At 35.2% G+C, this 18,354-nt stretch overlaps 1 protein-coding gene across 1 annotated transcript; it reads right to left on the reverse strand.

Moving 5' to 3' along the window:
* Window positions 1-3,061: 3,061 nt before the first annotated feature.
* On the reverse strand, window positions 3,062-17,302 carry LOC144973738 (protein FAM234B-like; the record flags this gene model as incomplete). Its single annotated transcript, XM_078916571.1, is given in 8 exon segments — window positions 3,062-5,709; window positions 7,354-7,455; window positions 8,368-8,517; window positions 11,355-11,433; window positions 13,514-13,690; window positions 15,345-15,438; window positions 16,115-16,279; window positions 17,158-17,302. Coding segments are annotated over 8 exon segments (1,316 nt in total), but the record flags the coding sequence as incomplete, so codon positions are not given.
* Between the last annotated feature and the right edge of the window lie 1,052 nt (window positions 17,303-18,354).

Genomic DNA, 18,354 nt, shown 5'->3' on the forward strand with positions numbered 1-18,354 from the left:
CGTCATTCACCCTGTGGTCAAGACAAGAAAAAACAAAAGTTTCAGAGCCATGCAGGAGGACAGATTTGACATTTGAATGAAATAAGGCAAGCAAGTCATTTCTCCTACATCTATCAAACCTTGTAAAAAATTTTTAAAAGTCTAGTGATATAGATGAGATAACAAAAAGGATAGAATAACTCACGGCCCGGTCTATTTGACGTCTGGTTAGGTGGGCCTGGATGAAAAGAGTCTCAATTCAGGGGAGACAGTAGCAACCACTCCCCCCCCCCCCCCCCCCCCCCCCCCCAACTGGTAAATTTTAGCATAAGCAATCACGCCTTGTATTCAGCAAAATGATGGACACTTGGACTAACCGTCAGCAACAACCTACATATTGTATTTGAGTTCCAATGTACAGGGTGGTGAACAATCCATTCAATCAAACTAGTTACAAGGAGAAAGAGCTGTTGGGTTGTTTTGTTTTGTTGTTGTTGGAAATACAACTTTAAGCGAAAAAAGAAAGAAAAGAAAAATAGATATGAAGTAAGGATGTCAATAAAATAGAAAAAAAAAAGACATTTCAGCCATTGACCTGATTGGGAGAACAAAAAGTCCTGATGCCTGACGTAACACTGAATTCAAAAGACAAGTCAAAGGAAATACCAAGGCTACGCATTGTAAAAAGTGTGGAATAAAAATGAATATAGTAGATTCAAAACAGAATAAAATACTTGACAAGGAAATGTTTCAAGTTCAAATCCCTTCTTTAGCTAACAACAAAAACAATTATACTGTATAAAGTCACGTAATTTAAGGATTTTATTACTGCTGTCAATGTTACTATTAGTGGAAGAAGGGTTTGCCTGTATTTTATGTCCAGCATTATTACTGCTGTCAATGTTACTATTACTGGAAGAAGGGTTTGTCTGTATTTTATGTCCAGTATTGTTACTGCTGTCAATGTTAATATTACTGGAAAAAAGGGTTTGTCTGTATTTTATGTCCAGCATTATTACTGCTGTCAATGTTACTATTAGTGGAAGAAGGGTTTGTCTGTATTTTATGTCCAGCATTATTACTGCTGTCAATGTTACTATTAGTGGAAGAAGGGTTTGTCTGTATTTTATGTCCACTATTATTACTGTTGTCAATGTTACTATTAGTGGAAGAAGGGTTTGTCTGTATTTTATGTCCAGCATTATTACTGCTGTCAATGTTACTATTAGTGGAAGAAGGGTTTGTCTGTATTTTATGTCCAGCATTATTACTGCTGTCAATGTTACTCTTAGTGGAAGAAGGGTTTGTCTGTATTTTATGTCCAGCATTATTACTGATGTCAATGTTACTATTAGTGGAAGAAGGGTTTGTCTGTATTTTATGTCCAGCATTATTACTGATGTCAATGTTACTATTAGTGGAAGAAGGGTTTGTCTGTATTTTATGTCCAGCATTATTACTGCTGTCAATGTTACTATTCTGGAAGAAGGGTTTGTCTGTATTTTATGTCCAGTATTGTTACTGCTGTCAATGTTAATATTACTGGAAAAAAGGGTTTGTCTGTATTTTATGTCCAGCATTATTACTGCTGTCAATGTTACTATTACTGGAAGAAGGGTTTGTCTGTATTTTATGTCCAGCATTATTACTGCTGTCAATGTTACTATTACTGGAAGAAGGGTTTGTCTGTATTTTATGTCCAGCATTGTTACTGTTGTCAATGTTACTATTAGTGGAAGAAGGGTTTGTCTGTATTTTATGTCCAGCATTATTACTGCTGTCAATGTTACTATTAGTGGAAGAAGGGTTTGTCTGTATTTTATGTCCAGCATTATTACTGATGTCAATGTTACTATTAGTGGAAGAAGGGTTTGTCTGTATTTTATGTCCAGCATTATTACTGCTGTCAATGTTACTATTACTGGAAGAAGGGTTTGTCTGTATTTTATGTCCAGCATTATTACTGCTGTCAATGTTACTATTAGTGGAAGAAGGGTTTGTCTGTATTTTATGTCCAGCATTATTACTGCTGTCAATGTTACTATTACTGGAAGAAGGGTTTGTCTGTATTTTATGTCCAGCATTATTACTGCTGTCAATGTTACTATTACTGGAAGAAGGGTTTGTCTGTATTTTATGTCCAGCATTATTACTGCTGTCAATGTTACTATTACTGGAAGAAGGGTTTGTCTGTATTTTATGTCCAGCATTATTACTGCTGTCAATGTTACTATTAGTGGAAGAAGGGTTTGTCTGTATTTTATGTCCAGCATTATTACTGCTGTCAATGTTACTATTACTGGAAGAAGGGTTTGTCTGTATTTTATGTCCAGCATTATTACTGCTGTCAATGTTACTATTAGTGGAAGAAGGGTTTGTCTGTATTTTATGTCCAGCATTATTACTGCTGTCAATGTTACTATTACTGGAAGAAGGGTTTGTCTGTATTTTATGTCCAGCATTATTACTGCTGTCAATGTTACTATTACTGGAAGAAGGGTTTGTCTGTATTTTATGTCCAGCATTATTACTGCTGTCAATGTTACTATTACTGGAAGAAGGGTTTGTCTGTATTTTATGTCCAGCATTATTACTGCTGTCAATGTTACTATTACTGGAAGAAGGGTTTGTCTGTATTTTATGTCCAGCATTATTACTGATGTCAATGTTACTATTACTGGAAGAAGGGTTTGTCTGTATTTTATGTCCAGCATTATTACTGATGTCAATGTTACTATTACTGGAAGAAGGGTTTGTCTGTATTTTATGTCCAGCATTATTACTGATGTCAATGTTACTATTACTGGAAGAAGGGTTTGTCTGTATTTTATGTCCAGCATTATTACTGCTGTCAATGTTACTATTACTGGAAGAAGGGTTTGTCTGTATTTTATGTCCAGCATTATTACTGCTGTCAATGTTACTATTACTGGAAGAAGGGTTTGTCTGTATTTTATGTCCAGCATTATTACTGCTGTCAATGTTACTATTACTGGAAGAAGGGTTTGTCTGTATTTTATGTCCAGCATTATTACTGTTGTCAATGTTACTATTAGTGGAAGGGTTTAGAGCTTAAAATGATTTGGGCCTTGTATTTTGCTCTTTTTAAAAAAAAAATTGATGATGTTTTAATCATTTCTGTTCAATACTTTTGACTTTCCAAAAAGTTACCTATTCACCAATCTCAGTCTTGATTTTTATTGTCACCTGCTCGTTGAGAAATTGATGAGTTTCAACCATTGTTATGTTTAGTAAGGGCAGTCATTTTACACATACAATCACAAGCTACTGTCTCAAATATGCTTAAACTTAAATCTATACAGCTGCAAAATTCAAAATCAATAAAAATATATCGACAAACTGATTGTAGACTTAAAGACACAGAAATGACATTATTTGATAGAAAACATTTGTGAAGTAAAACCTGATAATTAATTTGGCAAAATGATACATCAAAATAAAACCAACATAAAATAATAGTTTAAAAAAAACTTGTCATTGTCACATGACGGCATACATTCAATTTTGTCCACAACGACAATTAATAAAACTATAATCAAATTAAAGAATGACTTAAAACTCAACGATATCAGTATAAACACTTGGACGTGTCAGTATAAACACTGAACGGACACTTGGACGTGTCAGTATAAACACTGAACGGACGCTTGGACGTGTCAGTATAAACACTGAATGGACGCCTTGGACGTGTCAGTATAAACACTGAACGGACGCCTTGGACGTGTCAGTATAAACACTGAACGGACGCCTTGGACGTGTCAGTATAAACACTGAACGGACACCTTGGACGGGTCAGTATAAACACTGAACGGACGCCTTGGACGTGTCAGTATAAACACTGAATGGTCACCTTGGACGTGTCAGTATAAACACTGAACGCCTTGGACGTGTCAGTATAAACACTGAACGCCTTGGACGTGTCAGTATAAACACTGAACGCCTTGGACGTGTCAGTATAAACACTGAACGGACGCCTTGGTCATGGAGATAAAGAAAACATTTGTCTTTCAAACGCAGACATAAGAGATCATTTACAAAAAGTCGATTTTTGCAATCACTGAAGGCGTTATTACTTGTCACTATGTCCCAATCGGGTGAACTTAACTATAAAGTGTGAACTAGTGGCAGTGGGGTGAGGGGAAGACACAGCTCACCTTTGAATTGGGATGTCATTGGTTCCAATCTCAATGGAGACACATGGAGGATTTTATTGAATGACTGAATTTTCTAAAAATGTAAACTTGACCATTTAAATAGCGCAATATCCACTAAACATGCTCAAAGTACTTTACAAGGGGACCCAAGCCAACAGCAGCAATTAACATGGTGCCTGTAAGTCAATGTTACAAATTTAGTTTGTTTGACAGAGACAACGCTGTAAATGGCCAGGTACTCATTTTACACCTGAGTAAGATGAGAGAATCTGAGTAAAGAACCTTTTCAAACCCTAGACCTTACAATCAGAAGGTGAGTGTCCTACCACTGGACCACATTTCTACACAAGGGCCTATTCCATACAGTGCCAGTCCACACTGACATCAAACGCAGATAAGAGGTCCCACACCTTTAATGAGCTGTCTAACTATGATGCAAAAAGGCGTTAAACTATCTAACACAATTCATTTTGCAGTTTTGATTGGGGTTAAGGGTCGCATTCAAGCAGAGAACAGAGAATGTGATTATTCGATGTGCGATCAAGTGTAGCGAATTGTATCTAGAAACATTTGGAACTTAAAGGGCACAGATCGCATTTACAATTATTACACACTCCCAAGACATCTTACCCAAAAAGAATAATTGTATAAGAGAAAGGGGGCGGGGTGGGGGGTGAAGTAAGCATACATAATCGTTCGCACAATACTGCAATAAAAATGAATAAATTAAAGCTGAATGTTAATGCAATATAAAAAATAAGTTTTATACTATACATAAATAACGCAGCACCAATAATCATAATCAATTGAGCAATTGACAAGTCTTCAATTCAATCAAAAATAAATTCGAGACCCTCTATCTCAAAATGATATTACTGTGAATTTGAAGTAAAAACGATCAGAATTACACATTTTTATTTTTAGCGCTTGAACTCTCTCGTTACCTTATAAGTGGATGATCAATCAAATTTGTTTGATATCCATTCATGTTCAACTCAAAAGGGTTAAGTGTTTCCTCACTCTCATCCATAAAAACAAACGGTCGTCCTCCAGGGCTTCAAATTTTAGCACCTGATTCATTGGGAATATTATCAATTTGAGGTAGTGTGGGTCAAATGGGTTAAAAAAGTAAATTGAACAAGATGAAGATCTCACGTTGCTGGTACATGGTACCAACTGTCTCCTCGACAACCCAAATACTGGCACCAGCCTTGAAGAGATCGGAATATCACAGAGTCCACGTGCTGTTTCAGTCTTACAGGCAATGGCAATTTGCTGCTACTGTCATTCTCACTATTTTTATCACTACTACTAACACTATCACCTTGATCATCAACGGCAATAGAATCATCAATAATTGGATTATCCTCTGAATCCCGAGCCAATAAATGAATGAATTCCTTCCTGTCAAAGACTGTCTGGAGATTGAATTTGGAGAGAATGACTTTGGAGACAGCTTGGAGGGGGTTGTACGTGTCGCCTAAGCGAGTTCCTGTCATTTGGGTTAGATGGACGTAGTCCAGATGCCCATCCCCATCAACGTCACCGACAGCACCTGGTGGGGAAAGAAAACAAATCCCAAAAGATTGCATCTATACGATGGAATAAACAAAAATGAATATCACAAAATATCAAGACCCTTCTTCAGCAAACAACATAAAACAATGAAAATGTAAACAATTTTTTTTGTTTGTTTGTTGCTTTAGGTCTCTTCCAACACAATTGAGGTTAAATGAGAGACCGCTGAAACAAAAAAACAAGCAATCTAACAAAAATAGTACAAATGTAAATCAAAATCATAACCTAAAGATATCATAAGCTAAATTATAAATAGCCAAGAACAAACAGGCAGAAGATTTACAGAAAAAAAATATCCCCTGTCAAAAATACAATCACAAACCAAAGAAGCAGGATAGGCTAGTAAAGAGAAGAAGAAACGACATCACTATCGGATCGTACACCCATGCGAAATGTAAACAATGAAAATGTAAACAATGAAAATGTAAACAATGAAAACATAAACAATGAAAACGTAAACAATGAAAAAGTAAACATATCACTTCAAAACAAGCTGTTCTATTTTTGAAGCTGTTATATTCATTTTTGTTTATTACTTTTTTACAGAACGTGTAATGGCACGTGACCAATTTGAGTGCTTTGGTGGGGAAAAAAGTGTAAACAACGAAAATCTCACCAACGAATACGTTATAGCACTTGTATCGCATATTTTTATGTCACATAATATTTAGTCTTTGCAGGTTCTTAATTGTTATCCGTTATCGAGAAAACATAAACTATTCTTTCTTCAGTGGAAAGACTATGTCGGGATTCTTCAGTCATTCGACCAGCCCATAAAATCGATAACAATCGGAGGATTGCTCTGTTGGCAAAGTCAACAATCAGGAATCATGGCAAAGTCAACAATCAGGAATCATGGCAAAGTCAACAATCAGGTATCATGGCAAAGTCAACAATCAGGAATTATGGCAAAGTCAACAATCAGGTATCATGGCAAAGTCAACAATCAGGAATCATGGCAAGTCAACAATCAGGTATCATGGCAAAGTCAACAATCAGGAATCATGGCAAAGTCAACAATCAGGAATCATGGCAAGTGGACAAGTGTCTTTTCAGTTCCAAAGATCTATGGAGATCCTGGTACCCATTTAATTAAAAAATAAATAAATAAAAACTAGAGGTTTTATTTGGGCGTAATATCAATTAAATGTGCTCAAAGTGCTTTACAAAGGGTACCTAACCGACAGCAACACGTAACATGTAGAATGAGACATAACGCCTTTTAGGCGATATTACAATTGGCAGAGGGGGTGGGGGAATTGACTCGAATCTAATTAACATTGTGAATAATTATGAAAACAAGCTAAGCAATGACTAAGATAAATAACGAACTATCACAGAGAGAGAGAGAGAGAGAGAGAGAGAGAGAGAGAGAGAGAGAGAGAGAGAGAGAGAGAGAGAGAGAGAGAGAGAGAGAGAGAGAGAGAGAGAGAGAGAGAGAGAGAGAGAGAGAGAGAGAGAGAGAGAGAGAGAGTGTGTGTGTGTGTCAATAACTTATTACTGTCCACTGTTTAACATTCTGATTCCAATTAATAACACTTTTATACATTTATTTTAAAACACACAGAAGACCAAATACAAGACTAATCAAATCAATACTCTATAATAAGTGAAATCCTACCAGTGAAGCTGGTGGGCGTGAGAACCAGACACATGTTAATCTTGTCCTTGTGTCTTTCTGACAGAGAATGGCAATGGAATGTCCCTGGCTTGTGATCCAGCTCTGGAGATGACAAGTAATGGAGATGGAATCTATAACGGAAGGCCAGCATCAACTGGTCAGGTATACTGAACCTGTCACTCTCTCCTTACCAGCCATTTTCACAATTATCCCCAAAACTTCACACCCAACTAACACAAAAACATATTTTTTATCACGCAAACACAATAGCAGTAATGTTCTTGCAATAAATAATTTCTTTAGCAAAACACTCTCTCCAACAAACTGTTCCTTTTCTTTAAATTTTATGATGTACAAAAGAAATTTGAATTAGAAAAATGTTGGTTGTATCGTAACGAATGTGATGATTTTCCTATGGTTGGTAAGGAGAGGGTTAAATATTGCTCTCCTTAAAATTTTCAACAATTTTTAACCATTAAAACAATAATATCAATAAACATAAACCACCACCACCAACAAAAACAAACGATTAATAAAGAATACGGCCTTAAATATTACACAATACAATTTAAAAATAAGTTTTGGGTTGCAAAGTTGTAGAAGATTTTTGGCTCAAATGAAAAACAGTTTTTATCCGTTTATATTTGTTTGCTTTTTTGAATAGAAAGGTTTCACAGTGAGTGTAACATTCAAGGTCGTTTCAACGCCATTGTTAGTTCATGGCAATACAGGTGTAATATAAACAAAGCCTAATATAATATATCATAATAAGCCAAAGTGCATTTGTCTTTTTCTCCTATCTATTCATCAAAAGAAAAAAACTAAAAAGCTGTATCTCTAACATAACCATGTTGTAAATTGAAACAAAAAGTTTTATTTCTTTTTAAACATATGAAGACATTATGTCAACCGTGATTCAGTGTTTAATAACATGCAAAGAAAATTTTCACTCAAAAAAAATGATTCTCATAAAGTTGACAATGAATAAAAAAAAAGTTTCAATTGACAACTCACGATAATGGAATCTCTCAGCCTTTTGCTGTAAGATGCGAAGAGGGCGACTGCGTAACGTGTAATCAAATATCAAAATATCCTGACTCAAAGAATCCAAGTCTTCGTCACACGTCGCATGTCTTTGGATAACATCGGAACCAACAGACTCGCCTGAAACAAAAACAAAAATTCATAATAAACATTTCTTCGATTCCACCATTCATTACAATAATTTGTTTGTTTGTTTGTTTGTTTGTTTGTTGCTTTAGGTCTCTTCCAACACAATTGAGGTTATATGAGAGACCGTTGAAACAAAAAAACAAGCAATCTAACAAAAATAGTACAAATGTAAATCAAAATCATAACCTAAAGATATCATAAGCTAAATTATAAATAACCAAGAACAAACAGGCAGAAGATTTACAGAAGAAAAAAATATCCCCTGTCAAAAATACAATCACAAACCAAAGAAGCAGGATAGGCTAGCAAAGAGAAGAAGAAACGACATCACTATCGGATCGTACACCCATGCGAACATCATAGGTATATGATTCAAGGTGATGCTCCCATCCAACCACCCGCCATTACAATAATGCTTGCTGGCATTTTGTTTGGTTGTTTTGAAGGGATTGCAATATATATATATATATATATAGGTCATTTCAGCACAAGTAAAAAGGAAGAATTTAAGCACACAAATAAAAGTAAGACAAAGGGGAATGGTTCCATAGAGAACAGATGTAGATTCCAAGAACACACTATCAGCACACTTAGTTTGTGATCACCTAAAAGTCTCATTTAGACAGAAGCACATTGAGAACAGATGTAGATTCCAAGAACACACTATCAGCGCACTTAGTTTGAGATCACCTAAAAGTCTCATTTAGACAGAAGCACATCGCGAACAGATGTAGATTCCAAGAGCACACTATCAGCGCACTTAGTTTGAGATCACCTAAAAGTCTCATTTAGACAGAAGCACATTGAGAACAGATGTAGATTCCAAGAACACACTATCAGCGCACTTAGTTTGAGATCACCTAAAAGTCTCATTTAGACAGAAGCACATCGCGAACAGATGTAGATTCCAAGAGCACACTATCAGCGCACTTAGTTTGAGATCACCTAAAAGTCTCATTCAGACAGAAGCACATTGAGAACAGATGTAGATTCCAAGAACACACTATCAGCGCACTTAGTTTGAGATCACCTAAAAGTCTCATTTAGACAGAAGCACATTGAGAACAGATGTAGATTCCAAGAACACACTATCAGCGCACTTAGTTTGAGATCACCTAAAAGTCTCATTTAGACAGAAGCACATTGAGAACAGATGTAGATTCCAAGAACACACTATCAGCGCACTTAGTTTGAGATCACCTAAAAGTCTCATTTAGACAGAAGCACATTGAGAACAGATGTAGATTCCAAGAACACACTATCAGCGCACTTAGTTTGAGATCACCTAAAAGTCTCATTTAGACAGAAGCACATCGCGAACAGATGTAGATTCCAAGACACACTATCAGCGCACTTAGTTTGAGATCACCTAAAAGTCTCATTTCAGACAGAAGCACATTGCGAACAGATGTAGATTCCAAGACACACTATCAGCGCACTTAGTTTGTCTAAGTCTCATCAACCAAAAATTGACAATTATCAGAACATATCAGCCATTAGTTGTGATCACCAAAGTTCATTTAGACAGAAGCACATGAGACATGTAGATTCCAAGAACACACTATCAGCGCACTTAGTTTGAGATCACCTAAAAGTCTCATTTAGACAGAAGCACATCGCGAACAGATGTAGATTCCAAGAGCACACTATCAGCGCACTTAGTTTGAGATCACCTAAAAGTCTCATTCAGACAGAAGCACATTGAGAACAGATGTAGATTCCAAGAACACACTATCAGCGCACTTAGTTTGTGATCACCTAAAAGTCTCATTTAGACAGAAGCACATTGAGAACAGATGTAGATTCCAAGAACACACTATCAGCGCACTTAGTTTGAGATCACCTAAAAGTCTCATTTAGACAGAAGCACATCGCGAACAGATGTAGATTCCAAGAGCACACTATCAGCGCACTTAGTTTGAGATCACCTAAAAGTCTCATTCAGACAGAAGCACATTGAGAACAGATGTAGATTCCAAGAACACACTATCAGCGCACTTAGTTTGAGATCACCTAAAAGTCTCATTTAGACAGAAGCACATTGCGAACAGATGTAGATTCCAAGAGCACACAATCAGCGCACTTAGTTTGAGATCACCTAAAAGTCTCATTCAGACAGAAGCACATTGAGAACAGATGTAGATTCCAAGAGCACACTATCAGCGCACTTAGTTTGAGATCACCTAAAAGTCTCATCAGACAGAAGCACAGGATCCCCCAAAGAGGACCATACTCAAATGCTTACATTATGCATTCAAAATAACAAAAATATAACAATATATAAAGCTTAAAGGAGAGCTGATTTACAATGAGAAAAATATCACCTCTCAAAACTAACACTATACACTCGACTGTTTTCCTCTCAGCCAAGGGGACGGTCAAACCAAGTCATCTCATTCCAGGACAAAGACAGAAAACAAGATATAGGGGGACAGAAGACACAGCTAGTGACCTCCTGCCCTCCATGGGAGGTCAAAGACCCCAACCAGACATTAGTTAGTAGAACAAGTGTAAATGAGTAAGAATAAAAACAATTTAAAATCAACAAGAGCCAACAGCAAATAGTTTGTCCAAGATAAAATGGATGACAAAGCATTTCAGGTCATGGATTACAAAGCATTTCAGGTCATGGATTACAAAGCATTTCAGGTCATGGATTACAAAGCATTTCAGGTCATGGATGACAAAGCATTTCAGGTCATGGATTACAAAGCATTTCAGGTCATGGATTACAAAGCATTTCAGGTCATGGATGACAAAGCATTTCAGGTCATGGATTACAAAGCATTTCAGGTCATGGATGACAAAGCATTTCAGGTCATACTTACACATCATTTGGAATTCCTCCAAACTCATATTGGGTGAGGAGTTTGGGGGTTCGTCCAACTTGTGGCCCAGATGACGTTTCTACAAAAATGGACAATAGATGAAAAATAAACTGAATAAAATAATAACGATGATGATGAAGATTATTCTAATGATAATAATAATAATAATAATAATAATAATAATAATAATAATAATAATAATAATAATAATAATAATAATAATAATAATAATAATAATAATAATAATAATAATAATTAGTAACAACAATAATAATGTAGCAATGACTATCCCGCACAAATCTTTGGGCCTCTTTTTCGCTCACGAAGTGCCCAAATTCGCGACAAAATATAAGACGATGCCGTTCCGTACATGCTATTTTAAAAAATTAATTACGAAGCTGTTTATCGATGAATATGACTGAAAGTTGGCACACAGTTAGAAAAGAGGTCATTTTAGATTATGTCAAGCGACAAAACTCATACGATTATCAGAAGACAGTTAAAAATAGATTTTTACTCTTTGGAGTACAATATTTCTCAAACTACAAAGAGGAGAGATTTTGTCGCTCATGAGGTTATATATGCACATTTCTTCTATTTATATTTCAAATTTCATTGAATTATGATAAGTACTTTTCCCGTATTCTCACAAAACATCAACCCAATTTGCATTTCAATGAGTGAAAATATGGAGACGGCCATTTTGCTCCACCATCGCGCGACACGAAAATGACGTGAGCGAGGCAAGGCTGCCAGATGGCCAGACTTTAACCTGACCAAATTCGACTTCAAAAGTGGCTAAATAGAAAATTATATGGCTTTCACTATTAAGACTGGCCCACTTAAAATGAACTAAATTTTAACAAACAGAAAATTGAATAGACTAGGATAAATGTCAATGAGACAAAAATAGATGAGTAAAATTTAATATAAGAAGCAAAATGATATATTTGACCACACACATGGCCATCTGGCAACTTGTTCGCGGTGACTGACGACACAAATCCTCGCGCGCTTTTTAAAAATTAAGGCATTGTTTCATTGTTATGTCATAGGGATAGTAGATTAACTCTCTCTCTCTCTCTCTCTCTCTCTCTCTCTCGCTCTCAAATAAATACTAGAAATAACATAAGCCATGGTCTCACGGGACTGATTGATAATAATTCAGCAGGCATTTTTCATTTGATTTGTATGTGTTGTAGACACAAAATTACACTTCGGAAAAATTCCAAATGATCAATATTATGTATATTTTAAAACAAATTATAGTTGACCCTAGCCATACAGCTCTAAAACTATACAAGTTAGAACTTTTCTGATGTCTTCATCATATTTTCTGATAATTTTGCCATAAAATTGCCAAGTTTTAATATCTAATTCCAAGTATTAAGCGAGATGCAGGCACAAACCAGAATAAAACGCAGAGAAATCGTCCAATATTTTCCGTATTTTTTTCTCTTTGTGAGTCATCCAAATAAATAACACATTTGAAACTGCATAACTTTGTTATATATTAATGGATTTCCAAAATTCAAAAAGATTTTTACTCAGTGGAGATAGGGCTTTGATTTAAGAGGAGTATTTCCTACAAAAATAGAAAACAAAATTTTTCATAGTCATTGCTAAATAATGGTAATAGAAAATAACACTAACCATCGCAATTACTACTATCATTAACATCATTATCATTACCATTATCTCATTATTATAATTTAGTGAACATCAATGAATTGGTACAAGACTAATGAATAAAATCAGTTTGAAAAGTAAATTCATGGAGTTATCTACTGACTCCTCATCCAGCCACTCTCAAGTTAGTGTGATTCTCTTTCTAATAATAATAATAAGCATATTCATATAGCGCCTTTCGTCGAAACCTCAAAATCCTTTTTAAAAAAACAACAAAAAAAACAATTCAACCAAATTATCAAAACAATTAAGAGCATAAAAGGGCATCAATACATCATCAATATAAATGTCACATACAATACATTTAAAATTCAATTAAGTAAATCTAAAACGATTATGAAGCAGATCATTTATTTTTTTTCACAACAGTTTGAAAATCCACTCTGCAGTTGAACGCATCTTTCTCACGAGTTCCCCGTAACTTATTCACTTTAATTTTTAAAATAAAAAGATCACAGCTGCACACCCACCTTGAGTCCTACAGTTTCTTGCACATTTTCCGAGGAAGTATTCATCCCCACCAACTTCATGATAAACATGTGAGAATTTTTATCCTGAACTTGAATAGACAGATCAGAAGAATAGGCATAACTCTGTGACTGAGTTGACCATAATGTTGTGCCGTCTCTCCCGTTCAAAATCAACGTCTGGTTATAATTTAAAAAAAAATAAAAATAACAATAATAATAATAGTTTGAAAAGCCAATGAGCAATGAAAGAAACAAAGAGGCTTCACAGTGGATGAAAATAATCAGATGTATTTTATATTTCTTTGTTTTCCAGCAGTGTTGATTGTGGTCAGTGAGTGAAAGGGTGACAATGATTGCAAAACTCTGGCCAAAGTAGTGATCAGTGGGGGCTGCCTGAAGTCTGGGAGAGTCACAATGTCCATGTAAAGGTCAAAATGGACGGAAAGGTTTCCGATGGGAACAGTACAGACAATGGATGTTTTGGGTACAATCCCTTCATCAGCAAAACAAGAAACAAAGGAACGTTAAAAACAAAAACTTTCATTTTTTGTTTCTAACGTTCTTTTTTTTTTCTCCCTTTGCTGATGAAGGGTCTGTATCCAAAACATCCATTGTCTGTACTTTTCCCATTCAAGGGCTTTCAATTTTCACCTTTTTTGTTAGTAAAACTCTGACCCTAGCCTTACATATTTGGGAAAGGCTCTTTTCAAGCATTATAACCCTTGACTCAATTGTCAATGGGGAACAGAAATGTGATGACAAAAAACTGGTTCCAGTCTCATTGGAAATGTAAAACCACTCTTCCAGAGGACTGAAAACATATCTTGTGTGATTGATTTTCTGGTGTCAGAGTGATGGCATCTTATTTTCTGGTCTAAATATCTCCTTGATGTCAATAAAGATCATCCATCCATCCTTGCTCTTTTACATCCCACAATCCTAAGAATCTGCCCATACATCCTGCAACTATGACAGTTAGCGTGTACCAATAGGGCACAGAGGTTGTCACCTCACACCTTCTACTCTTCCAGTTCCAAACTCCACGGAATTGTAGTGGGGGATATTGTGACAAAGAGCACCAAAAATCTGACACATTGTTGCCAACCCTACACGTGAGAGCCAAAATGAGAAAGATTTTGAAAAAAATGCACACTCTTCTGACCCCCCCCCCCCCCCCCCCCAAGTTATACCAGCTATCATCTCCCAAAACTAAAACTAGACATTTGAATGCTTCCCTCACAGTCAAGGACCTCGGCCAGGGCTAGGACAAAACCAAGTAATCCCATTCCAAGACAAAGACAGAAAGCCATTCGGAAAACAGATATAAGGGGATAGAGGACACAGCGTGACCTCCTGCCCACCATGGGAGGTCAAAGACCCCACCCAGATATGACAGATATATTTGCTAAGGAAATGATTAGAACATTGATTAGCACATCAAGCAAGGAAACGCCTTGAAACTGTACTGCAAAACTGTGAATTTTACTCATCGGAATGTTGAACATATATAATTAAGTTCAGAAAATTGAATCATATTTATTGTAGGCTACTGCATCCAGATAGATACAAGAGTGCTCATGGTGCAACATTATTTATCAGAGAAAGGGATGTCATAAACTACAACAAAATCAAACAAAAAAAATAAGAAAGACAATAGAAAGGAAAAGAAAAGAAGAAAATTGTATTAAAATGAAAGGGATCAATTACCCCTGACATAATTACCGTTCCTAAATGCCAAACATCTACAAAAATCAATCTATCTTGCCAAATTGCGTTTGACACAAGGTAAAATGTGAAATGACACACAAGATAAAATGTCATTTCTACTTACTAGAGATTGATTGTATCTATCCCAGACTCCTTCATTGAAATGCACCAGCCAGTCTAAATCCGAGTCCTCATTATAAAAACCGGGTGTTGGAGAACTGAATGCCGAGGAGAAAATATGGAAATGTTGCTGTGTTAGAACAAGAATAATTTGTCTAGACATTTGTGATCTAACCAATATATCGGAGTTTATAGAAATCTATTAAAAACAAACAAAATAAAAAAAATAATATTTAACAAAACGGGAAGAGCAAAGAAACATCAAATGGAGAGACAAAAAAGTGCGAAAGGATAAAACACAGACAAATAAAATAAATAAATATATAAATTATATGAATAATTCAATTCTGTTTTTGTTGCTGGTGGAAGAAGGATTTTTCAATCAAAGATAAGATAAACTCAAAATATTAATATTTTTATAACTTGCATTTTTTAAATAATAAAATAATAAAAATTTGTATTACACGACCTCACCTGAACAGGTTTAAAGCACCGAATGAAGTGAACAGACACAATATAAATTATATACTTTTTTTTTACAAATATATAAAGAATAAATTTATAATCCAAAACTTCATTTTTCTAATTGAATTCAAGGGTTGTAATTTTCAATGTATAGAATGGCATGGATTCATTCATATCTATGAACACTATTAATAGTTTAATGGCGCTATTTAAAATAAATCTGTGAGAAAATCAAAGAGCAGACAGGTCTTTTCTCATACATTCATTAATCTTCCAAATCAAGAGAATATTCCCACAGACAACGCCCACCTGTATGTTTCCATGCCATTGAATGACCTGGACCACGTTTCAGTCAAAGTCTGGCCATCCATCAAGGTCACCTGACCATCAAATGACGTCACAATCAGGTCAAGATGATCGTCTTTGTTTGAATCGACTAAAACAGGCGGTACCATGATTCCTTTGGTTTTACCACTACACGAAGAGAATAATAATAATAATAATAATAATAATAATAATAATAATAATAATAATAATAATAATGATGATGATGATGATGATGATGATGATAATCATAATAATAATGATAATACTAATAATAATGATGATGATGATGATGATAACAATAATAGTAAAAATAATAATAATAATAATAATAATAATAATAATAATAATAATAATAATGATAATGATAATAATAATAATAATAATAATACTAATAATGATGATGTGATGTTGATAATAATAATAGTAAAAATAATACTACTTCTACCACTACTACTACTACTACTACTACTACTACTACTACTACTACTAATAATAATAATAATAATAATAATAATAATAATAATAATAATAACAACTAAATTGTTGGCCATAATTTGATCAGACTTAGCAATAGAAACTCGGATAACTCAGCTAAACAGACTCATCAGTCTGAAGGACAAACATAATTGTATTCTCCACCATCTGTTGTCTCTATTCTCTATTGTCATATAGGCCTCAATAAAACGATACATTAATTATAAACATTTTCTCATTAACTCACTCAATCCTGTAGATTTTCACTACTTTTCAAAATTGGAGGAAATGTATTAAAATGAGCATATACATAGATATTTTTATTCAACTATCATTAACATGTAAAAACTAAAAACATTAGCTTTGATACTACGCCTATAATTATTTTGTCTCAGAAAAATGTAACAAAATGGCATGGGGTAAAAGTAACCCGAGATAAACTACGGATATAGTCAGTGTTAGGGTTGAGTGAGTTAAAAATGTATGAAACAAAAAAAAGATTCAAGGTAACAAATAATGAAAACTTGTTGTGAGGGTGACAAGGAACAAACCTGAATAAAACAACAAAACCAGACTCGTCTTTCTTCAGAGAATCTAACCAGTTGTATTTCACAGATCTAGACTTGTCTGTCTCCGACCACTCTGAACCAGTAACATGGCGGTAGATGTCAGGCAAAGATATCGCCAACAGCCAACCTAGAATGGAGACAAAGAATAAATTCAAACCCATTTCAATTTAAGACCACATCTACTTCTAGTTAAAAATAAATTTAAAAAAATAAAATTCCCTCTGTTCATCCCCAAGGGGAAATTTGTCTCCAGGGTCTATTCCAAGGGAAGACTGGAATAACCCAGGCATCAGCTGCAGTGCTGCAAATTGAGCTAAGGCGAGGTGACTTGCTCAAGGCCACACAGCGCAGCGGCGGGTGATCGAACTCGGTACCTTTTGGTTACGAAGCAAAGACCTTACTGCTGAGCCATGCTGCCTCCTAGAAAAGTCAATTCAAAACTTTCACCGATTTCCTCCCATTATATCATACTGGTCCCAGCACTTAGAATTCCCTTCTACTTGCCCTGAGACCCAGTTATGAGACATCGGAAATAAATTACAATGTGAAATTGAATGTAAGCTTCAATTTACTATACGAAAACAGATAAAATGGACGTTCTATTTTAATTTGTGCTTCCTTACAAATTACAAAGGAGCATACTATTTCCTGCCCAGCATTGTTTTTGTTTAATCATCTTAACAATGCCAATACCACATTATCTCATTCATCTGTCGTGTTTCATTCATCCTGTTTTGTTGATAAAGAGGAAACCCGAAGCGTCCATTTTATTTGTTTTCGTATATTAAATTGAAGCTTACATTCAATTTCACATTGTTATTTATTTCTTCGAGCTTCAAGCAGCAACATATACATTATTGAGACATCAGAGGACACCATCAAAAAGCGCTTTAAAATGTATTTTATGCAATGCGGCTGTCCCAATCAGTAGCTGGTCTCATGGGACAGTCCTCCACTTGACTTGTATGTGTATAAAAGGGTATCTAGTCTTGACCATAAGTTGATCCACAGCATTTTATATAATACATACTTAATTCAATTTATTGGTGAAATAGTATATAATATTTTTACCGTAACCAACAGTTTTAAAACATCTAATATTAGTAATGTTGTAACACACACATAGAGCTGTCACTGAGAGGGAGTGAGCGCTACAGAAATATTTTCCGTGACAATCAT

The sequence above is a fragment of the Berghia stephanieae genome, chromosome 5 (genome assembly GCF_034508935.2).
Source record: "Berghia stephanieae isolate SIO BIC M18660-M18661 chromosome 5, UCSD_Bste_1.3, whole genome shotgun sequence".
Taxonomy (NCBI): domain Eukaryota; kingdom Metazoa; phylum Mollusca; class Gastropoda; order Nudibranchia; family Aeolidiidae; genus Berghia; species Berghia stephanieae.